The 25,488-nt window shown below is 39.0% G+C and overlaps 1 protein-coding gene across 3 annotated transcripts in view; it reads right to left on the bottom strand.

Moving 5' to 3' along the window:
* LTK (leukocyte receptor tyrosine kinase) overlaps window positions 1-25,488 on the bottom strand; it is a 97,027-nt gene that overhangs the window by 40,191 nt on the left and 31,348 nt on the right. For 2 of the 3 annotated variants that reach the window (XM_068193467.1, XM_068193469.1), the window contains exons 2-8: window positions 16,502-16,615; window positions 12,499-12,654; window positions 11,659-11,881; window positions 4,703-4,842; window positions 2,790-2,927; window positions 1,783-1,935; window positions 779-879 (exon numbers count right to left, since the gene is read on the bottom strand). In XM_068193467.1, coding sequence (XP_068049568.1) covers window positions 779-879; window positions 1,783-1,935; window positions 2,790-2,927; window positions 4,703-4,842; window positions 11,659-11,881; window positions 12,499-12,654; window positions 16,502-16,615 — 1,025 coding nt within the window. The remainder of the gene's footprint in view (window positions 1-778; window positions 880-1,782; window positions 1,936-2,789; window positions 2,928-4,702; window positions 4,843-11,658; window positions 11,882-12,498; window positions 12,655-16,501; window positions 16,616-25,488) is intronic. The other variant, XM_068193468.1, reaches the window with a different exon arrangement.

Here is a 25,488-nt window from a genome sequence, read left to right as displayed (position 1 = left end):
ATTTATAAATAAATATAAATGCCAAAGTTACATTTCTGGCACCTGCACAATATTTATTTTCCCAGCTCTAATTAGGAGGCATCAAAGCTTTCTCTTTTTCCCCTAGCAAGACTGGACTCCAGCTCAAACTTGCAGTTTAATTTTCCTAAGCGTTATGACTATAATATTATTTAATATTTTTAATTCCAGCATCTCAGGGCTGCAAGGCAAGTTGTGTGATTTTATCAAGGCCAGGTTGCATTAACCTTATGGAATTCCTGAAGAATGTCATCAGAAGTCTATTATATTCATCTATTTCTGGAAAATCTAATGTATTCTAACTTCACAGTCCTATTCTCACTGAAACTATCAAGTTTATTAAGTCTTGCCCAAGTACTGCAGAATTTATGAAGGAAAATCTCAGCAGCAGATATACTAAAAGACTCAATGGCCCAGCCAGCCAGCTCCCTTTTCTACAAACACTGGCTGCCCCATACAGTTTAGCTGTTGGCACCTCTCCGAGTTCCCTCTCAGTAACTCTTCCTAACTGGTATAGTTAGGCTGGGGAGTTTTCCACAATGAGTAACTGATTTGGGGCTTCTGCTTTCACTTACTGGGGATGCACCTCTCATCTCCTTTTCAGTTCTGAACAAGTGGCCAGCTAGGCATTATAGCCAGCTCTTCTGCTTTCCAGTGTTGTATAGAGTGTGCAGAGAGACCGGAGAACAGGCTAATTGTACCAATCGCGCCTACAGCCTGATGATTTACTCCACAAAGGTGCTAAGACACAGTGACACACCTGGTAGTCTTCAGTGGCAAGACTGGCTGGCAAGATGGTACTGTAAGCCTTAGCCATTCCACTTGTCTGAGTGCTGTCTGCTCGCACATAGAGGAAGTGTCCTGTGAACACAAAAGTGAAAAAGACAAAATGATCTCTTGCTATTTTGTGTAATCACTTGAAACAATTTAACATCATTAATGTTAGTGCAGGTATGTAAGCATATGTAGGTGTAAGCAGGACTTGAGAGCAAGTCTGTTGGTGAGGTTATAGTAAACACTCTGGTAGATTTCAGCAACACAAAAGTCAACATCTGTTATTGGAATGTGAGTGGATAAACCTCAGATACCACTCAATATCCTCCCATACAGAGGTGCACACCAATCTACACTCCTAATTCCTACACCATTAACATCAATGACTCTTACTGAGTAAAACACTGGGCTGGAAGAGTTTATTTGCAGTCTTTGTTTCCAGGGAGAGCTTACACAAGCTCTCAGGAGACAAACAGAACTCTTGTATGGAAACCCTTCATTTTGGCAGGGAACTCTGAGGCAAGGCTCATGTGTGTTAACACTTTTGACTTTCAGCCTGAACAGGTGATGGTCTGGCCTCTCCCTTCTTATTTAGCAAGTTAACAATTCTGCAGTTCTCTCGGGCAATCTTTACCTTGTGATGCAGCAGTTATCATATTGCTGTTGAACTACTCTGCAACTGCACAGCTCATAATAGGAAGGAGGAGGGAAGAAGTATTCATTATACAATTTTTTAAAGGTGAAGGAGAATCCTTGTATCTGAGAGTTTTGTGTTAACTTTTTTGCAGAACTTGTTTAATATAAAGTTTTGAGTCATGTTCAAAGTTAATTTGAAGTTGTTGCATTTGAAGTTTTTATAGATAATACTGATGTTGAAGTTCATTTGGCAATGATGCCAAAATTTTAAAACCAATTTAAATAAACTAAAGTTCAAGGCTATTGTGTACATGCATGCACAGAGAGTGGGAGAGAGAACAATGAGGAACCTACCACCAGTGGCTTGCAAAGTAGACCCTACAAATGAGTCCTCTTGAATCATTTCAGAAAAGCCCCGAATAGACCAAGGAGATGCTGCAGTTTCATTCAGGGTCCAGCCACACAGACCTTCTTCAAAAGAGCAGTGTGAACCCTCTGGGAGACTGTCTACAATCGAGAGCATGAAAAAGTAGGAAAATAGGAGTAACTTGATTATGGAAGAACACAAACAATAACAAAAGTGAAAATCCATTTTGGTTGTCCAAGTTATCCAGCCTATGCTACACTGTCAAAATAGGTCTCATTAGTTTATTTCCAGAGTCACCATTAGAAAGCCAACACTTTGCTTCTGGAAACATTTGAGACTTTTTTGTGCTGTCCTACTCTAAATACTGGGCAAAACTGCAGCCCCCATAATCTCAGGAATGGCAAATCACTGCCACATATTTGTAAAGGTCTCGCTCCATATGAAATTGCAGGCATCACAAAGTTTTGTGTCCACTTAAAGGAAGGCAAATCAACAGATTATTTTAAATCACCACTGTACTTGGAACAAAGCTAAAATTGCTTCTCAGCACCACATATACTGTTAAGGGATTTTTCTGTCCTGATGTGCAAGAACTCCTGAACTGGGATCTTGGAAGGACTCTTGATGATTAATACCTTTCCCTGAAGGGAAGGTTTAGATCTTGGGTCCAGAAGGAAATTTTCACCCAGCTGTAGGCACGTAAATAAGGTTTTGCCTTTCTCTGAAGTAGCAATAACTGTGAAGGAAAGGTCATTGAGCTCCATACTGCAATACTTAAGAAACCAAATCAATTTTTAAAAATCCATTTTATTCTATATAGGGTGAATTTTCAAAGAGAATCTTGGTATCCAATTAATGTAAATGTGACAAATTAATTCAGGAGGTGAAATACTGAATAAATCTAAAGATGGAATCAATTTAACTTATTTTGTATTCTAAATTATTTCTTCTAATAGAATGAAGGTTCCCATGAAGTGTCATGCCACATACTCACCACACCTCACTCCTTCCTCTTCTTTGATAGGGCAATCACTGCTGAACTCACAGATTTGTAGGTGGCTGACACAGCCTCCGTGAAAGCAGGGGAAGGTTGAGCCTTTGTCATATACAAAAAGGTCTTGATTTCCTTTATCTAATGGGAAAAAAAAAGATAACAAAAGATAACTAAATCCAGAGATAAGCTGACAGAATGTGTATGACCCTTCATGTGTATTAATTTTCACATGTAAGACCTTGTCCTTTGTACGATAAATCTCTGCTATTTTCATGTAGATTTCTATCCAGCATGAGATTCTTGGACCAAATTTCTTGCCCTTCTCTTTCTGATGTACTGTTTTTGCTGTGATTGTTCTATCTTTAGATCATTTTTGGGTTTTTTTAATGAAGGGCCTTGCCGTTTCCTACTGTGATGTGTTCCTCAGTTCTGCAGACATGACTGTGCACTTGCCAGGCAGCTGTGACACGCTGCATGGCACCCTGCTGCTGGTGGCAGGGACACCCACTTATCTCCAGCCCTGATAGACACATTGCTATGCCATGTTGAGGCTCAAGTTTAACCAGCACTTGGGCTGCTGACTCATTGCTGTGCCAGCTGCCAGCTGTGGCATCCAGCCCATGAGGTAGCCGCTTCCACAGCAAGCTGGCTTGCAATATGCAAATTTTATTCATGCACCCTAACTAGTCTAGTCAGCTCTAGTCTGGTAGTATTTGACTGACTTCACAGGTACCCATCTGCCAGGCTGAACATGATTTTTAAGTCTGATATTTCCCAAAAGCATAGCTCTCAATACACTCAGCCTGTCCTGTGGATGTATATGTGCCCAGGCCTATTATGGACCTGCTGCCCTTTAGCAGAGCTCTGCACAGAAGTTACATTGGCATCACTACTACTCTGAAAAAAACACAAAAAGTTAAAGAACCAATTGCAGGAGAAAGAGAAAAGAACACCTCTGCAGCAATCCAGGTACACACTCTGAAATAATATTTTTTCATGATAACTGTTTTGTGTCAGATACATGCACAGTTTAGAGACTGACAGCACAGTGCTTCAGGCTGTATGCATCCCCTCAAAATTCTAGGACTGTCAAAAAGAATTATATTAAAAATATAGCATGTTAAATTAAAAGAATAATGACTAGAATTAAATCTCTAATGTGATCAAAAACATGCTCACAATAGTGTTTTCTTTTTACATTACAGTCTAGGCTATTTCTACAGAGTCTGCAAAATGCAAACAATAACATTATATTAAGTCATGAAATTCAGGAACTGAAGATGATTATGTCCCCAACCTGATGACTGCCTGTGCTGACAGACTCCTGCAATTCCAAGAAGCCTAGATGATATTAGCATGGTTCTGCACTGCCTCTGAGGATCATTTGCATGACATTCAGAAAAAAACTGTAAGCTCCAAGTAAAACTGAGGTCTTAGCTGAGCACTCAGTACTTTAGAGAAAATAATTACATTCTGATTATTTTCATTTAAAATAGAAATTCTCAGCCTAGCAGTAGCAAACAGACCCCATCAGGGGCAGATAAATGTTTCTTTTCTCCATAGATTTGTTAGATAAAGCCCAAGTATGGAAAAGGCTTTGGTTTCACAGGGTAGACTGTTGTTCTGGATTATTTGAGAAAAATACTAAATGCTAAAATAATTTAGGTAATGACTTTTCCCATCCTTGTTGTTGGATTCAGCATAAGTCCAGTTGTTTTGTTGTTTTGTTGGTTTTTTTTCCCATATAAAGATCAAACAAAGCAAAGCTCAAAAGCAGAGAGGATCACTAGAATTAGTTCTATAATTCTGAGTTACTCATATTTCTTCTAAGTCCTATCCTATCTCTCATCACCTTCATCTATATTGGTGAGGATGCATTTGGTTATTCCAAACCTGTCTGTGTTGCAGCATACCATGAAAGCAGTTCCTGAGTTGCAAGGAGCCCACTGCCAGTACTCCAACCTCCTGTGCTCCACAGTTTGAATACACCAGGGTGATTTTGAAAGGTCTTTCTATTCGTCCAATCTGAGCCACCAGGTGTTTCCATTTCATCCTAGGGGACAAGAGAATGTTATCAGACATACGCACAGCACATTGGATTCCATGGAGTCTCTAGCATAAAGATTCTGCACTGTAGCAAAGAGAAATAATAGTATTCATGTGGGAAATGGATCAAAGAATGCAAATAGCAAGATAACAAATGGGTGTTAATATAAAACAAGTGATGTTCAGCCTAGCAAGCTCATGTAAGGTTATCTTTGCTGCAAAGCGTATTGCTAATGACAAAGAGATCCAACTCTTCCCAATGATTCTTAAATGGGTCTTAAATTATCACCAGTTTTGGACACACTACCCCAATATGTGCTTTCCACATACATGATTGTGTTCTTTTTGCTCTTGAAAGTACAGATCAACCAAGCAGCTGCACAAGACTCTGGATCTCCTCAAGCCAACACTGACATTGTCTGTTCTGGAAGTAAATGTCTGACCCTGAATGTTTCTTTGTTGTGTCAAGAATAAAATCCTTTATTTGTGGGGTATCTGATTTTCCATCTTAGCAAACCACAGTGCACCCACAAAGCAAGGGATAGAAGAGAAGTGCTGTTCCAGGAAATGCAGATTACTTGTGCCATTTACATTTCACTACAGAGCAAATGCCATAACCTGCAAATCTAGACTGCAAAGGTTTCTCAATTGTGCAGCATTGTGGCAGTTTGGAGAAAGACAAATGATCCCCTGCACCCTAATTTTAAAGACGGTGGTCAGACATCAACAGCTAGAGAAAGATACCAAAAGGGAATTTTTGAAGTACCTCACTCAAATTAAGTCTGATGGAAGTCAAGGTACCCAGGTATCATTTGAAAACTACATCAAAATTATTTAAAATATTTCTACTTTATTTTTGTTTCCATAAACTGTTCTTATATCTTATGTTAACAAGACAGCAAAATACAGTTAAATATATGTGCTATTATTTTGTAAATGGATTGGAGCAAGGCTATTGAGAAAGGAATCCTTGCTCTAAGCTCTTTTCTGAAAATAGTATCAGACAGAGATAACTTTACCCACATTCTACACACTCCTGATGTTACTGGGGCCACTCTGGACAACTGACCTAAGTGGTTGCCAATGGAGTAATAAGAAGGCCAGGCCACAGTGTTAAGACATGTTGATCAGCTCTGCTCCTAGTATTACTTTTTCATTAAGGAAATACCTTCAGCTGTAATGAAGTAGTCATGTAGCCTTTGTTCCACATCAGAAACACCTTAGAAGGCAGCACCCAGATTACAAACACATCTCTTCTGGACTCAATATAAAAATCACAGAACTGTATTTGCAACTTGCAAAAAATCCAAACAACTTTAATTTTTTTATCACCCTCTCTTGCATTCTTCCCTCCACAAACCAATTATATAACTTTGTGTAATTTTTTACTATCCCTTCTATGGCATCCATGCACCTTTCACTCTCACAATTGTACACACATATAAATACCCACAGATATCCTGAACTCATAGGAAACCAAGCTCTTCTTACAAAGATGACCCTATTTCCTGTCCCATCATAATATATTCAATAGTTCATTATAATTTAATTCCTCTTCAGAAAGGTACAGCCCTGAATTGCAATAGCACCATCCCTACTTCCCAGCATGGTAGAACAGCTGCTTTGCTGTCAATTTGTATTACAGTGAAGCTTCAGGAACATCCAGCACCTATAAATATATCTCATAAATATTCTTATAAATATATCCCTTCGCCACACTGTGGGACAACATCCAAGAGCATCCAGCACTGACCCAGAACTGAGTCACTTCTGCTACATGACACAGCTTTGTTCATCACTCCATTGCATCCTGTTGACAACAAGAATGAATGAGCCATAATCAAATTGGTTCAATGAGCCAATAAGGCCAAGGACAATCTTTAAATCTTTCTAATTTAGCTATTAGGCATAGTTCTAGTACCTCCACCAAGTTGCAGCCCACATTCCAGCTGAGACATCACAGTATTGCCAGTGTTAACACAACACTGTGTGCAGGAACCTGTGGCACACAGCCTTTGATTCACAGCTGGTACATTTAGCAGTAGCAACTGAAAAGCCCCACAGCTGAAAACCATGACTAGTTCAACTGCTGCACCTTAATCCTATATGCTTTATGAGCCAGACACTTTGGAACTTGCTCTTTATAGACTGGTACATCAAAATAAAACTACTAGTCATCTAAGTCAATAAACCAAGTTCTGAAATGCCATGACTTAGGAAGACAGACTGTCCATTCTGCCATCTCTGCTGGGAGAGCTGTGGTATCTGGTGGAAGAACAAGACCACCATCTTAAGCCATTACTTCTGTGAAATGGCAGCTCTTCTGACCCAGAGCATTAAGGTCCCACGAAGTATCCCAGTTCTGCACTGAAATATCTCTGCTACTGACATTTTCTCCATTTATTACATGTCAGAAAAAGCTGTCTAGCATCCAAAGGCTGCAAAAATGACAAATGGCTTTGCATGACATAGAGTGCTTTTGTGCATGAAGTCTCTTCATCATCAAGGTATTCCCCTTCAGAGAAAGCCTCGCCCCCTCGATCCAACTGCAGCAAGAATTCTAATGCTGTAAATAATTACACCGCCTTTGCTTGGTCCCACCATTGAAGCGGAAGCTAGTCAGAGCCAATGTAATTTTCCTAATGGAATCAGGAATGAAGCCCAGTGTTGATCCAGCAGAAGATGGATCATTGCAGCAGGCTTCCAGATAAACCAAGCTTGGCAATAACTTTACTATTGATTTTATGTCAAACCAGATCTTAAGTATCGAGGCAATATTACTCTTCTTCTAAAAAGAGATGTTAAAATTCATCTGTATGCATGGAAGAACTATCAGGGTCTGACATAATTTTGAGAAATTTGCATGGACAGAAAGTTTGGTGTTGCAAGCTATCTAATGCTTAAAGCAAGAAAATTCAAGATTCACCCTGAAAACTTTTAATTCTAAATCTTCTTTTGTAGGGTTTACTTTGGGTTTTCACTAGCCTCTCTATCTTCTCTGCTGAACAGATGCTTTCCACCCTCTTCTTACCAATCCTTTCTATGATGTGATTTTCATAAACAACACAGGTAACTGATGATTAATTTTAGGAAATATTTTATATAAAGAATAATCATTTCTTCATTAGGACTGAAAAATGCAATAAAGCAGAACATGAAAGCTGAAATATTTTCTAAATTAGGGGGTCCCACTGCATGGGATTTTACACAAAGCTGTGTATGCTAGATGCTTCTAGACTAAATCAGTGAACATAAAGATTAGAAGTTTTACTTTACTTTTATACACACAGGAAGCTGTTATCTGCAAGTCCTCACATACATTCAGTGCTAACCACTGGACTTAAAAGGAAATAGAGAACACAAAACACATGTCTACCACTCCAGCCTTCACCAAACTCTTAGAAGGTTATTCTTTGACATAGTATAATTTTGGATGCAAGTTCAAGAGAGGCACAAGAGGCACTAAATGAATCATACTCTCAGCTTAGTGTTCAAAATTCATAGTCTTATATAGCAGCTGGACAGCCTCACCCTTTCTAGATACATTTTTTAATCAAAATGGCTCTGCTCATTGTTGTCAGCACACATTTAGGCATTATCTGAGAACACTTACCAGGCTACTCCCTTGTCATCTGTACAGTAGGAGAAGTTAAATAACTTTTGTGGATTAAAAACAACCACGTTAATAGAAGTGTCAAAGATGGCAAGTTTTTTCAAGTGTCTCAGAAGATGTGGGAGCATTTTATCACCACCACACCTCCAAAAAAAGGGGGAAGTCACAAAAAACTAATTAATTAACAGTTTTGCTAGGTTGGTTAACTGAGAACCCATGTGTGCACATGGCCATGAACCTTTTGTTTTCTGATCTACTGAGAGTACTGTGTCCATTCCAGAATGAAAACAGAACAAAATCAGCTAGGCTTATTGACTACAGAAAGTGAAAATATTATCCCTGCCCCAAATTATGCTTTTTTATTTTCAATGAAGTGTGAGTACTTAGAGTTGAAAGAAACTAGCTTCCTATTGAAACAGTTTTGGCTAAGAACACTGAAATAATTGTGGTCCACAACAAACACAAGCATGTGAAAATACTCAAAACCACATAGGACTCAAGAATTTTCAACTGTGGCTGATTCTGGGTCTGTGTGGTAAAGATGAAAAGGTGGGATAAGCAAAATAGTAAAAAAAATTAAGAAAAAAAAGTTTAAAAAAAGAAAGTAAAAAACATATATTAGATGTGACCTGAATAAGCTCCATAACCATAATCCTAAGGAAGTGAAAACGGTTTTCTGAGTTAAGTGCCAGACAAAGAAGGCTTGGCCTTGCAAGCAAGGCTACAGGCTCCTGTTGTTTGAGCTTTACTGACATAATGAGAAATGAAATTTTATATATTTTTTGTAAATACACAGAATCTCAAACACCTCACTCCCTCAGCGGTTCTCCTTCTAATGGTAATATCTCAGAACAACCACGATCTTGGGTGTGGTATTTAAAAACAAACATCGTAACTTGGTGACTTTGCCCTACTTGTTGAGAGAACATGGTACCAAAAGTCCATCTGTTTCTTTTTCTTTCATTAAGGCTTTTGTGTGAAAAAGTAGTGGCAGCATCAATACTACCAATTTAATGGTAAGTCCTACTAGTTGGTGAGGTGAGCAGGAGAGAAACTTTTTCTTACATGTGACATATATCTAAGCTTTTGGGAATTGTGGAGCTGATGGATCCTGAAGGAGAAAACACCATCAGGAGAATATTTCTCGGTCCAGAAAGAGGAGAGTTCACTGAAGTAGTCTGGTGCAGCTGGAGTTTATGATGAAGTATAGCTTGGTCATGGAATTGAGAGGTGACAAAAGGGACCCAAGGAGGATTTCCTGGAGTGTCTGATTATCTGAAAAAAGTTCCACCTAGCCTTTTTTTATATCCAAGTTTCCACTTTGATCTGAAGACAATCCCTTAGTAGTAATTTTCAGTGGTTACACTAGGTATTACACATAGGCATCTATCTCAAGGTCATCTGCTTCTTGTCCCCCGTGGTCTCCTCCAAATTGTGCAGCAGTGTTTGGTTAAGACAGAAAAGCTTGTAGAACTCCTACTTCCTTTAGAAAGTCCCCGTAAAGAGGGAACACTTCAGGGTAGTCTCTCCTTAACAACCCATATTGTTAAAATCTTAATCAGGGAGAGAATACTCATTTCAGGCTACCTGCCTAGCAAGAAGCAGGTCAATCACTGTGTTAGAAATAAATTCTCTTCTGCCTGCATGGTCAGGTTTTTTTAATTGTACCAAGATTTTAAAGTTCTCCTGCAATGAGGGAGGAGAGGAAGGATATTTGATAGTTCCTAACTTTGTTTTATCTCTTTTCTATCCTGATTTCAAAGAGGACTTGGTCTCCTCTCCTGTTTAAAATCTTAAGAGTAAATTCTGTGAGCTTACCAGTGCTTCATTTCATTCAGTAAGAAAAAGTAATACCAGTATGTGCCAACTTCGAATAAAGCTAACTTCATTCTGATAAATCTAAATGCCATCACTTTTAGAGAGATAATCTTGCCTTCACATAGAATTGTTTTGCAGTGCTCAAATGAACTGCTAAACAACATCTATGATTCCTTCCAGAGAGGCTGCAGTGATTACCAGCGAAGCCTGGTCTGACCAGTAAGGGTATTTTATGAGTTTACATTGTGGAATGGAGCTGCAGCTGCAAAGGCCTGTCAAATATTCAAAAAGCAGCAAGGGCAGCTTTGAGTAGGTAAAAAAAGGATATTAGAAATTAATCCCAGAAAGTGCAACAGATTCCTAGTGAAATTGGCAAGAAAATGGGGAAGGAATAGCCAGGAAGGAACTGAGCAACAGCTGAAAATGAGAGAGAAAGAGGGAGAGAGAGATCTGGAAAAAAAAAAAAAAAAGGTTTTTTAGTCAAACTCTGCTATCTTTGGCCGACGGGGACTCTTCACTACAGATCTCCATGGCAGCCTGGGGAGTGCCAAAGACTTCAAAGAAAACAAGAACTGGGATCTATTGCTTAAGTTCTCCCTGGGAGTCAGTCAGGTGATGGAAATAAAAAACTCTGTTATGTGTCTGACCCAGGTTCTTACAAGTTGGACTGCAGCAAAGGAAAAACAAGCACATGGAAAATGGAAAAATTAGAAGACACATGGACTTTTCTCTTTCTTTTCCTGTTGTGATTTGTTCCCTTTACCCATTTCTCTTCCTTACTGCATTCTGCTACATACAGGAATAACGAAGTAAAATGTTGGCAGGATCAAAGGGAATACAGGACAAGATCTGGGGTTGTTACACCTTCTTTTGTTTTCCTTCACCTCTTCTTACCTCAGTTTTCTCCCTCCCTGAACTCTACAAACGGAGCAGAAGTGGATGCTCCTGAACCTACCAAAAGGGAGGAAATTATTACAGAGGTAAAATTAACCCCACCTCAAAATGAGAATTGGGACCCTTTTAGCATCGATAGGACCCACTGAATCCATAGACATACCAGTCATGTTACCAAGGCAGTTTTTGGACTGAATGCATTTTACAGCTGCAGTCCTAGAATCAGTGAAAAAATTAATCATTCTTCACCCTTCTAAATGTGAGGGAAGAAGAGTAAGATCCAAGCTAGTGTGTTCTTTGCAAAGGGGACACACAAAACCTGTGTCTATTACAGGCATCCTGTCAGTAGACTATGTGCTTCAGTCCTGAAAGTCATGCCTTTATTTTCTGCTGTAATAGCAGCAATGAAGGCAAAAGACATTGATAAACAGCAGCCTGGAGGAACTCCACTCTACCTTGCAATTCAAAGGCTCAACAGTTGAAAATTGATCGTCTTACCCGGCATTCTCCTCATGACCAGGTCTCAGAGAAGTTACTGTGTTTTTGTTTGTCTCCGCGTATCTGATTTCAACTGCGAATCTCTGGAGAAGAGGAACAGTGTCCTGTGAACATATGGCCAGCTCCAGCATGCAAGAATCCAAGCTCCCAGGCAGGATGGGGCTTTGCAGGCTGAACTCACATCTATCTGGGAGTCTACTGGTGTTCAGGAGGAAAATGTACCCTGTGAAGAGAAAAAAAAAACACAAGAAAACAAGAGACGCACAGCATGGATGGAAGAGAGATAATATGAGGAAAATGGAGAAGGAGTCTGAAGAAAAGTCATGAGAATAAATGAAGAACTATGCACAAAAAAAAGAGAGGATAAAGTAAAAATTACGGGTTTAAATAAAGAAATGATAGAAGAAATGAAAAGAGAAGAAAAGAAACCAAAAAAAGCATGAAGACATGTCCAACAGAACAAAAGCCAAGGACTTTGCCAGTCAGACAGCAGACAAGTGGAGCCAGCTCTGGCTTGTATAGGATTGAATTTCCAAAGAAAGATGCAGTTTCTGCAAGTAAAAGCTTATCCCAAAATGGGGAGATAGAAACTGAGTATATAAAGGGGCCAGCTGTTTAGAGGGTACATCTATACACAACCAAGGCAGCACACATGCATTACATGGTCATTTCTTATTGACTCTTGGGCACTGACTGTGCCTTTGGGAGCCCTGCACCAGAACCAGCACATGGTGGCACTTACAGTGACATGGGCCTGAGGCCTCAGCCCGCTGACTCCTGCTGCAGCCAGAGCTGGGGGAAAGCAGGCGTCCATTCGAGGGGAACTGTAGCTCTGCCTACCTTCAACATCTCCATTGGAGGAGCTGTTTTCCATAAGCGTCTGCTGCCTCTCCTGGGATGCCAGGACACCAATGGAAGATAACACCCAGTCTGGTTTTCCAAAACTGTCTGTGGACGTCACCCATGAACAGCTTGAGCCGATGATACAAGAGATTTCTGTTGTGAGAAACCAAAGGTTTCAGTGAGGCCTATCTCAGCTCAAGGGGCACATGAGTGACCAAATGTACAGTGTATGGGACTATATCTCCCAAGAAGAATTGAAGAGAAAAAGGAAATTTTGTCTTGGGCTATAGCAACAGAATCTCTCCCGGAGCAGGTCAAGGAACATGTAAGAATTAAAAAATAACCTGCAAATTCTTGGCAGAATGTCAAATTCCTCCCTCTGGTATCAACAATGAATTTATATCAGTTGAAGGTCTAGACCACAAGTACTCAAAGTCCCAAATGAGAATAATACCAATAATATCAACAAGGATATTGAAACTATATGGATTTGGCATTTTGGCAGAAAGAAAGAACTGATACTCTAAGGGCAACCTTCTCCTAGCAACAGAAAGAGCTTGAGAGGGTCTCAAGCAAAATAGATGAGAAATGCAAGCTTTTCACAATTTTTTATTTTTGTCTTTTGTAACAGTTTTACTTTCCTCTAGCAGGATAGATAAGAATACCTTCTTAACAAACTCCAGAGTTTGCTCACAGTACTAAAAACACTAGATCATCTTGGCCAGAATTTTTCATAATCAGCATATTATAAACCAGACAAGAAGTAATTCACTGTTCTTTCATCAAACTCCCTGAAGGGATGTTAGCTGCACAAAGCTCTCCCACACAGAGTGGAGCTGAATAGAGCTGATATTAATTTGCATGATATTTAATTTCAGTAGTAATAATAATATTACAGTAATAACTGGAGTGTCCCCAAGCCAAGTAAGAAATATTAGGAGACTAAACATTCATATTTAGGATCCTGATGTTCAGAGGGTATTCAAACCTTGCAAACATGAATGACACAAAGTTAGCTCTTTTGTAGTCCTATTCCTGTGGCGGAGAACAGGCAGGTGGGAACGACAGAGTTAAGGTCAGGGATATAACAAGGAAGTGTGGCTGCACAGGTATGGCAAAAATAAAAACATAAGAGCCTCCAGAAGATTGCCTATATTTCAAGTAAACTTTCAGACAAAGGAGGAAAGGAAGCATCTTTTGAATGCGATAGCAAAAGCAGACTAACTTTCTCCTAATTATTGAAGTTAATTCTAACTTCATTTTTATAAAACAACATCCAGTGAGCAGGGGAAAAATAAACACAGATGTTACAGAGTTGCACATAACTTTGGGTTGGCATAGACTGTAGTCTCCCACCCAAACACTTCTCCTCCCTTGCTTTGGACACTCCCCAACTCTTTCTGGCCTGCTCATACTGGGTTTGCTGCCTTGCTCAAACTGACACCTGGGCCAACCATCCAAATACCTTCATCAAATGCATACGGCTTAGGAACGGCCTGGGCAGCGTTCAGCCCATCATTTTTTCATGGAAGCCACAAGTAGATGAATTGGCAAATTGTGTATGTGTGTGTGTTTGCAGTGCTAGATACCAGCAGCACACAGGAATGAGGACTCCAGCCACTCTCCTGGCTCTGTTGGATCTAGGGAAAAATGACTGTGCACAGTTCTGGGCTATGGTTCGAGGATCCAATAAAAAAACTTTAGGGATCTCAATAGATCAGAAATTCCATAGATATGTGAGACAAAGCAAAGTCTTGACCCAAACCTGCTGTGCTGTTTCAAATTTTTTGAGGTTTGACAGGCTAACTCAGTACCTACAGACTTATTGTTAGTAGAAATAATATTTTTATCAGATAATTTTTTTCAGTTGGTGGTAAAACCCAGAAAGCAATTTCTCTCACAAGAGCATAACAGTGAAAGAGACCAGAGTGAAAGCTCAGGAAAGAAAATTCTCCTTTTTCAAGTAGACAGTTACTTGAAACTATTGTTTATGACAAAATCATTTCATCAAACCTTACTAATACCTCAGCTTGCAGTAGCAAGGACTGTACCAATGCAGACTTAGTCCTTTGAGTGTGTCTCACGTGACAAGGTGGTTCACAGCTGAGATAGGTGAACACAACTTTTCCCTTGAAAAGCACCCAGTTCCCAACTCTCTGGGCTTTACAATGCCTGTCTGCCACAACCTGCGGCCAAAGAAATCTGAATACCTGCAAGAGTCTGAAACTGATCTGGAAAGTTTTTGACATCCAGTAGAAAAAAGACTGTTTTCTCTGGGAAGAGATTATATGCATTGCATTGTGCTGGGTCAACAATAAGCTGGTTTTTAGCACAAATCACAGAGTAAGAGAACTGGGTACACCTGTGGTTACAGTGAAAGAGAACAGTGAAAACTGAAACCTCTAACACCACTATGTGTCACCTTACAGGTGTTTCATATCCAGCTTTGCTTATGAACTTGGAGAACCTCAATTACAAGTCAGCAAAAAGAAAGAACATGACAAATTAAAAGAAAAAAAACATATAATAGAGAAATAGATCTGTATTACTACAATCAGCAAAGAACATATTTTAAGATATTACAAAAATGCTCCAAAGAAGATTGGATTGAAAAAAGCTGAGGGACAGTCCAGGGTATGTCAGAAAGGACTTTAAAGAATTTGATACCCTCTGGAAAATGTTACTGTAAGGAACATTCCTCTGGCAAGGCTAGGTCACCTTGCCACCCGCTGGGAGGAATGTGTGGCTTTTCTAACACCCAGGGGCCTTTCTTTATTGTTTAGTATCTTCATTAACAACCTGAACAAGGAGACAGAGTGCACCCTCAGCAAGTTCACAGAGGTTACAAAAGAGAGAAGCAGCTGACACACCACAGGGCTGGACTGCCATGCAGAGCAGCCTCAACAGGCTGGGGATAGGAACCCCTTGAAGGAAAAGCCAAGTCCTGCACCTCGGGGGTATAACCCCGTGCACCAGCACGTACCGGGGGCTGACTGGCTGGAAAGCAGCCGAAGAGAAAGGCTTTGGGAGCGTGGTGAACAACAAGCTCTCTGTGAGCAAGCAATGCCCCCTTGCAACAAAGGCAGCCAACAGCTTTCTGGGCAGCATTAGGAAGAGCATTGCCAGCAGATCAAGACAGGTGATCCTTCTCTCTATTCACTACTGGTGATACTACAGCTGGAGTACTGGGCTCAGCTCTGGGCTCCTTAATGCAAGAGACATACTGACCTACAGGAACAAGCCCAGCACAGGTCCTGACTGAGGGCCTGGAGCATCTTGCATAAGAGGAGAGGTTGGCACAGCTGGGATTGTTCAGTCTGTAGAAGAGTAGAGTCAGGGGGATTTTATCAATGTCTATGAACACTTTGATGACAAGGAACAAAGTGGAAGCTAGGCATTCTCAGGAGTGTCCACTGACAGGACAAGAGGCAGTGAACACAAGTTAGTAAACCTCATAGCTCACTTGGTTTTCACAATGCCTTGAAATAAAAGTCCATTTGGAAAAAAGCTTCATTCAATATCAAAATAGATAGTTTGTTCTATAATAGTGTGAAAGCAGCTTCACTAATTAGCTTTTATTTCAAGAACTCCCAATCCCAAATCAGTTGGATTTCATTGTGCTGATGGAAATGATTTTATTTTTCCTTCCTTTTTCTTCCTTTTCCCTCTTCCTGCTTCCTGTTGAGGATTTTTTTTTTTTTTTTTTTTTTGGTGTATTGACAGGGGAGGCAGTAAGTTTCTTCTGTGGAGGGTTGTTTGGGGTTATTTGTGGTTTGGTTTGCTTGCTTTGGGTTTGGGATTTTTTTTTTTGGTTTTGTTTAATACAGAAATAAGGAATTCCCTTAAGTTGGCACTGGCCTTTCTGAGTCATTGCTCTAGTTCCAGTCAGAAATACAGTGCCATAGCTTTCTGGTAAGAGGTGCTTGTAACTGCCAGCACCTTTTACACCTACATTCTGAAGGAGAAATAAGGAGGATGTAAGGAAGAGGACTTGTGGTACCTGGTGTAGAAGGCTGATGCAATGAAACCATCTTATTTTTCATCAGGGAGAGCTTCCGAGTTGGATTTGGTGAAGAAGAGTTTTCTTCATGTGATCCAGAGCAGAAGACAACAGCTATAACAAAACAAAAAGAGGAAGGGATGTGTTTGATGTTGCTTTACAAAACTCTGCTCCCATATCATAAAGCATGAGCTTATATATAACAAAGCCCTGCTACATCACTCTCACCTTTGTTGCGATGCATTGCTGCAGTACCATCCTGATGTCTCCAGAGCAATTCATACCAACAACAGCTATTTTATTTATTTAACCCGTGCATGTGAAAATACACAAGTCCCGAACTAAGCATGGAGTACTTTGTATCTAAGATTATCTCTGGTCTTTTCTAGAAGTCATAAAAAATTTGGCAAAACCAAACACATTTGTTGTCAAAAGGTATTCACAGGCAGCAAGATGCAAAATGAATTGCTTTCAAACCTCGGCCATTTGGGTTATGGGTTCAGCAATATAAAAACGTCAAATCATGTCAGAGGGGACAGGAATTGTATTCACATTAATTGCAGTTGAGACAAGGATGTACAGACATGCTATTGATAACATCTAAGATATTTTCAGCACAGGTAATTTGAACAATAATACTATGAAAACTTGCATCAGTATCTATGAAAAGAAAAACCACTCAGAGTTGAACATATCTTCATATGCACTCACGATTGCATATAATTTTTCAGCAATACCTGGTCTGATTTTGAATTGCTGTAACAATTTTAATGTTAGTATATATGACAATGCATCACACAGTCAGTAAAATGCTGTGAAATGTTCCATAGCATGAAAATGCTGCATCCTTCATCTTTTACTATGTTACTAAAGACAGTAATTCAAGGGGTTCCAAGGAAGAGTAATTTTAGAACAAAACAGCATTATGCTGCAGGAGACACATGCTGTACTGATGACAGATTTGGGGTCTCCACAGATCAATTGTCAAACACTATATTTTTTCCTGCCTCTGTTTCCAAATATTTAGGGACATTAATATTGAAAAAGTTGATTTTGCACTGCATATAAGACACAGGCACGGCCCTGATAAGCAAGGTATCTTCAACAACAGGATGAAATCCTCAAAAAAAATGGGAATTATGTCACCAGAGTTTAGCCAGCCTTATGAAAGTGTTGTCTTTTGAAAAATCCATGCTAATAAACAATCATATATTGCAAACAAAACTATTTCATTATATTAAAAGAAATTCTGCTATGTAAAGGGCTTTTGACAACTGATGTCTGCTCCTCCCAACTTATGTTGTGTCTTTTGAGATATTGCTCAGTTCTCTATCTCCCGATCTTAGCTTCAGTATTTACTTCCCTTAGGGTTTTCTGTAAAGTCTGTTCCACCCACTCGTCTCCTCACACACTCCAAGCTGCTTGTATTCTTTGGAAATAGCCTGAGTACCATGGGACCCACAAACATAGTACAGTCATAGCAGAAGTTCTGCTAGAGACATTTTTCCTGATACAACTAAAACAAAATATTTGGCGCAGTCACACCCCGCCCCCCTCCCCTACAAACACCTTTGGGATGTTCCTCTTGTTTTTCATTAACAAGCACAAGGTCCAGTGTCATATTACCAGCAGCGGAGCCCTAAGCTACTCGAAACATGAATTTACTCCCTCAGTGTGGAAAATACCTCCATTGCCTTTGGCAATGGCTGAGACAAATGAGATACAAAACAAGGGTAACACCCTACTCAATTTGTCAAAAAACCGCAAGAGTTCATTCTAATGTGTGTAACAACCATATTCACCTGTCCTGGGGAGATGCCACTTACCTAACTGGATATCTGAGAGGAAGGAAGGGCACTATCACAGCCAAGTTCACTGACAAAGTATACTTGGACAAAAGACCCCAGACTCAGTGATAAACAAGGAATTCATTCATATGCACCCACAGAAATAGATCCCCATTCATTCATTTCATCAGAGCAAAGAATTTCTCGCTATGGCTGAGCAGAAGACTCACAGTGGTAACTTAGCAGCCTCTAGTACAGCTTATGGTCTTACTTTACCTCTCAATTATTTTTCTTTCTCATTTTTTCAACTTCTTCAATTAAATTGAAAAATCTAGCATACATACTCACTAAGATGCTTCTCATAATCCCACATCATGTCCTCTCACCCATATTTGCATGTAACTTTTGTATGACATAAATTTCAGCATGAAAAAAATAATAATGACAATTACTTTTCACATCCATGATCTTGCTGATCTTGATCAGCAAAAGTAAATTGTTTAAGTGAAAAGAAATATAAGATGGAGAGTAAGGAGATTTGTAATTTTAAGCTAAGTCTGTAATTAAGGAACATAAAGTGATCAGGAAGAAACAGTGTAACATATTCAACTGTCACAGGCAAAAGTTGGGATCTTTTAACAGCACAGCACAAATCCATCTCTTTTTCAGTAAAATAAGAAACCTCCAGTGCTGAGAAGGTAATTCCATTTCTTTCACTATCTTACAGAAAAAAAAAAAAAAGCAATAAGATCCCTGCAGGGGTGATTTTTCTCCTGCATCCTGCTGTTACTTTGCAGAAGAGAAGAAAATTACAGAAAATACTTGCAGAACTCCTGATGGGAAATCAATTCTAGATCAGCCAAGACATCTTTCTGACAAAACAGGAATTTCCTTTAGAGCATTTTCTAGTAGTATTCTCCATCAAAATATCAAAATAGCAACTCAATATTTCTCACTATTTCCCTGAGAAGATAAACTAATGTACAGACTAATAGCTGTCAGGAAGTCACACTAAACCTGAAGAAGACTCTTTGTTTGCTACCTATTCAAGTATTTTTCAATTATCCTAAAGCTTCCACTTTCAATAAATAGTCTCTCTTGTTCATGAGTATTTACAGCCTTAAGTTATTAACCTTGCTCTTTGAAAATATCACTGGGATCTCCTGCTGCTTGCTATTAAGCTGTCTTATTCTTTGCTCACTAGTTGGCTCAGCCCCAAGTCCCTTGGTTTCTTCATCACTCTTCTTGTACTCTGTCTAGACAGATTGCAGGTAATGGTCAAAAGGGAGCAACACAATAAAATACAGTTTTTCCAAGGCTTACAAGATGGTACTTCAGGGTCTTCTAGAGCCCTCTCCAAATTTTCAGGGATAAAGGCAGAAAGGCAGACATCAGTGCACACTAATGTTATGCTATGCAGAATGGCCATTCTGTCTCTCTCGAGATCTCCCTGTTAATCCATGAACAAATCTCATCATACATTTTGGCCAAAATAAATTATTTTAGTCGATTGTCTACCATGACATTAAGTGTCTCTGCGACATATTTCCTTCCAGGACATGTATTCCCACCCTCCACTGTATTAGTTCCCTTTGAGATACTTAGTTCCATTGGTGAGTTGAATTCTGCCTTTTTTTTCCCCTACCTTAATCTGTAAGTTATCAGCAAATCATCAGTTTTAATGTTGTCATTTGATTTATTCTTAACCTTCTACATAGAATATAACCCAGAACTTACCCAGAATATTACCCAGAACTTACTTGTTAGGTGGAGTTAATTGACAATGATTCTGGTTTATACTTGTGTTTTAAATCAAAACGTGACATAGCAATTGGCACCAGACACTCAAGTAGACATGTGGAGTTATCACTTTAAGAACATGACTGAAGGTAGAATGTCCTACAGGACTTTTGTCACATGGGTAAATTCATTTGACAAACTGACACTGCAACAAGATGTCTTTTCAAATAAACTCTTTAGATTGACAAGTAATCATAAACCCTTTTTAGCTCTTTGATCCTATACATAATATTCTAGTATTTTTACTCAGACTGATGTTAAGGCAGCAATCTTCATATTACCAAGCAGTCCTACTTTGCAGGACTAGAGAAAATGTAATTAAGTATTGTCACCCAGCTTACTCCATCTACTCTTTTAAAAGACTAATGCAGCATTAACTTTCTTCCAGTTCTGCAGAATTTCGTCAGTATCCTGACACACTTACTGAAAATATCAACATATGGATCTGTTTCAAACTTCCTTAACTAGTTCTTTCAAAATTCTTGAACACAAGCTGTCTCAACTAGTTGTTTTTCAAAGTAGGCATCTTAATAACAGGTTTTTTCACAATATTTTTTGGTTATTTAGAAAGCCATTGCATAATTTCTATGTGACAGTGAAAAATCAATTATTTTATTTTTTCCTAGAATACTACTATTTACTGAATAATTTTTCTTTTTGTCTCTGTTATTGACAAACCTACCACACACATTTATGACAGACCCATATAATTGCTAAAAAATTTTTGCTACTAGTGCACTTGGAAATTTTCCTTAGACTTCTTGCTGATTTCTTCTTAATTTCTTTTGCTTTTTTCATCCACAGCTAAACTTTCAACTTTTCAACTTCCTTTTAGTGCAAGAAATGTAGTATTTTCCCTATTTTTTATAACAGCATAGCCTTCCCTGTCAGCTATAGGCTTGTAGCTTTCTAGCTTTTTAAACAAGCAACTCAATCATTATCTGAATTTTCCTGTCCATGAACTTACTTTCAACTGAGCTCCTTTGGCACTGTTTTAAATTCTGAGATATTTACCTCTTCTGGAACTATCAAGATATACCACTTTCAGATGCTATTTGGGCACAAATCCTGTTTATTTGAGTATCTCAGCTGAAGTACATATCAGACCACTTAAGATTTTCATTCTATTTCCAAGAAAGGTGTACTCAAGCCACAACTGCTTCCACTTGTTGAACATCTGAGTTTAGTTCTGAACTCAATTCTTTATCTGCTGAGAGTGGATGCAAGATATTATCCTAACAAGTGACAGGGGAATTTTCATTCTGATACTGTCATCTATTCAATATCTACAAATCTGCTCCCATGCTAGCAGAATGAAACCACCAATATGCCACTTTTGTTGACAGCTTCACACACACATACGCATACAAGGAAAAAAATACTTTTTCCCCTCCTCTTACACAAAACAGGCTAGTGATTATCTCATCCAGATCTTTAGTTGGGTTTGACAGTGTATAGCAATCATCAGCAATCCCATTGACATTTATTTTATGTATTATTTGACCTTCAAGATCATTTTGTTCAATGGCTGGGGAAAGAGGCAGTGTCATTTTATCCATACAATGCTGTTCCAAAGTCACTTCTGTCATATGAATAACAGGAATTCTTCCTCCTAGTCTGAGAAATTCCAGTTTATCAGCCTGTAGGTTTAAAATTTATCAGTTACATTTCACTGCCACTTGCTTACTAGCCAGCCTCATCAAGTAGTCACAAGCAGTTGGAGAACTCCTCTTTTAGTCCTTGGGGTCTTGTTTAATTTTATTCTCAATATCTTGCCTCTCTGCTAAGCAAGTACTTTTATTTCTTGCTTTTCTATCATTTCCCTTGGCTGCTAATTTAACACCATGTAAAAAAGTCTTTCCTAACAAGTCTGGAAGTTTGCTTCCTCTTCAGTGAGCTGGAGGCTAGTCAAACTGCAGTGTCTCTTCTCACTGGAGAATATAGACATGCATTTCATTGACCCAAGTCTTATTCAACTTATCTGGCAGAAAAAATACTTAAAAACTTTTATTTGTTTGGTTGGTTTTTAACTTCCTTCCTGCTTTATATGCAGAACATGAATGGTATCTAAGAACATACCTTGTTCATCCTTCTTTGGGAACATTACAAAATTTCTAAAAGTTAGTTACATTCTGCAAAACTAAACCCAGTCATTTGTGCTATGGACTATACTTGGTAGGTGTCTTGGTAGATATTTACTTCAGAGAACCTTCTCAGATGTTGCAATCCCAAGAGACAGAATGCCACCTCCTCGCCCACCTGCTGACAAGAATCTTCCTTGAGGGGTGGCAAGTGGATCAATCCAAAGGGATTTTCACAACCAGTAAGTCCCTGTTATAATTTTCACTTGGATTGCCAAAGATCATCTGCAGTTTCTGTGACATACTGAATGACTAGACATTTAGGGCTGTACAAAATTCCTACAGTCCCCTCTCCTGCTGCTCACAGCAAGCTGCTTCCTGGCTGCCCCTAGATACACAAAATGCTGCTTTGTCTCACATTTCCTCGCTTTCTTTATTCGGTCACTCAGTGGCCAGTTCCTTCCCCGGATAGTGGTGTTTCCTGAATCATTTTGTGCAACCACTCTTTATTCTCCCCAGCGCTTTGCAGAGTGCATCCTCATCCCTTCATGCATCAAATACTTGTTTCTAACAAAATCGCTGCATCTCCCTTCAAAAGCCAAGACTTGTGAAGCTCTGGCACTAAGCACAGTACATTGCAGTTTTCCACCCCTGTGCCACAGCTACTAGACAGAACTCACCCAGAAAAGGTTTTGCCCATGCCATCTGTATTCTTCTCAAAAACCTCATCTATTGAATAGAACACAAGGTGAAATTTCTGGGTCCTCCTCTTGATACTACTTCCCTATCTTGGCATATTGCCTTTGAATAGCAACTTGCTACTTATGATTTCTTACTCAGCTTTCAGTGTACACCTACACCTACTGAAATACATCTGAATCACTATTTTAATTACTATTGAGAAATAGGATGTCAAAACCACTCCTTGAAATCCAAAAATATGGCATCTACTTCATCCTGCCAGTTGTGTGTTGTACACATGCATATACTTATGTGTGCACCTATTGCCACATTAACTTGGAAAGATTTCTCTTTTTATAGCTAAGCTGCTCAATACTCATAAGTCTATTTTTATAACACTAACTGTTCATTACTCACAGGTAATGAGGGCTGGGTTTTGCACTGTGTCTCACCTCTTTTTAGGCTACCCAGAGTCAATCATATGCTGCACAACAGCACAAAGGCTTTCCAAGGACGTTTGAGATGTAGTGTTTGGAAGAACTCCATTCTGCTCCACTTCTTATTTTCTCTCCTCTGCTCAGGCTGGGGTGAGTGGTAGAAGAGGCACCTACTGCCCTCCTGCTACCTGTGTACAGACTTGCTCCTGACAGTTATCACAAGTTGTATCAATGTGAGTTCTGAAAAAGAGGGATTTGTCCATATGACGGAAAGCTTCACTGGCAATCAACTTCTCTTCTTCTTGGTAGGATTCCATTGGTATGACTACAGACTTGGGTCTGAAAGTTGGACGTTGCTGGGATGACATCATGTAAAAGCACACCTGTGTCAGAGACAGCAGAATTTCACCTCCTGAACTCTGGTACCTTTTCCTCCCTTCCTCCTCCACTCACATTAATGAGGAAAAAAAAATAATTTAAGAGATGCATAACTGTGTTTTCCCTGTAAGGAATATGGGTCATCTTGGGTTCTTAAAAACTGACCAAAAGCAGAAGTGGGAAAAAGAAAAAAGGCAAAAAGAAAAAAAGTTAGAGGTGTTAAATGAAACAAAAAAGTGCAATTCTTTGATTCTTCAAGAACCTTTCTTTCCTTTTCAAACCTCAAAATACTTTTTCATTTTTGTGCCATAAAATACTATCCATTCTTAAGGAAATTTTTCCTTTCTCATTGGGTAAATGTTTTAGATTAACTTTCAATATTTTCAGTCTTGCTCACATCAGGCCACACTGGCTGTTGCCAAAATCAGGACAACAAGAGGGGGACAGAGGAAGGACTCAAGCCTTTCAATCTGGCTTTGTCATTTGAGGAAAGAGATAAGAAATTGCACCCTAAGACACCTGTTTTACAGCAAATTGCCAAAGACCCATCCTCCCAGAGGGAATGCAAATTAGATGACTTACTTACATTGGATGCATTACTCTGAAATGAATATAATTTAGGGGAATGTGTCCAGTTCTTAATGAAGAATTTCAAGCAGCTACAGAGAACCATGAGTACATGACTGAAGTACATTTTGCCTTCCAAGGGAACAGCATTTCCAAACTGATGTGGTCTTGCACATAAATGTAGAGGAAGAAATAGAATTAGTTTATCCCTTTAGAACAGCGCTTATAGGGTTTTTCAATTGCAGCTTAAATGGAGGTATGTGTGAATTCACACATGCAGTGGTGATAGGCATAGTCACAAGAGAAGGTGAAGGAAGATATGAAGCCAGTGGATGCAGAGACAAAAGCAGAAGGGATGTGATCCCTCAAAAGGTTACCTGAAGCCTCACTCTCTGCTGATGACAGTAAAATGCTGAGTGACCATTTTCTCATGATATGTTTTTGTATGGAAATGACAGTTCCATTACTTACTAGGAAATATTGCTATCTTCCAAATAATCAAGTGGAAAACATTACATTATCTTGTTAAGGTTGAAACATGTCATCTTCATTCTGTAATCTGCTCTGAGATTAGAGCTAACACTAATACAGTGAAATTATGTAATACCTAGCTAAAGGAAGATAATGTTCTCAAAACAGACTGTTTCCATACTGAATGACTACTTTTGATAAAGTCAAAGCATCGATTTGGAACAATTTGTTTTGTGAAAAATGTTAAGATTTTGAGTCTTCATCATCATTAGAAATTAAAAAAAATATTTCTAAAATCAGTTTCCTGTGAAAGAGAATATCTAGTTTATAACAACCTTGTATACTAAGATTAAAAAAAAATCTGTAAGTTGTACAGAGCAACCACCAAAATTAGGTGAGAAAGAAAGGGGATACCTAATTGCTAGACATCTATCCTTCAGCAGATGCTCAGCTGCCATCTTCAGGATGCCTCTGCACTTCATAGCCAGTGGCAGGAGCTCTGTCTCCCCACCCTTCAACTTCCATGTAACAGCACTGCAACATTTCACAGAAAAAGAGGGATTGTGTGCTAGCAAGTAAGTGAAAGAAATATAATTTTCAGATCCACGTCTTGATTAAATTATTACAATTAATACAAAATTGATCCTGCATAATTAAGTTTAGTAAAAAAAAAATATATTTTCAATTACTTGATTTCACGCAACATAGGTGGAGACAAAAGTGACTTTAATCTGTCCTTGAGCTCCATTGATCTCCGAGGTTACTAAATGTTCCTTTCCATCCTT

The sequence above is a fragment of the Anomalospiza imberbis genome, chromosome 6, assembly GCF_031753505.1.
Source record: "Anomalospiza imberbis isolate Cuckoo-Finch-1a 21T00152 chromosome 6, ASM3175350v1, whole genome shotgun sequence".
NCBI classification, from domain to species: Eukaryota; Metazoa; Chordata; class Aves; order Passeriformes; family Viduidae; genus Anomalospiza; species Anomalospiza imberbis.
The sequence above is the reverse complement of the archived record's forward strand: the minus strand, read 5'-3'. Positions and strand labels throughout refer to the sequence as shown.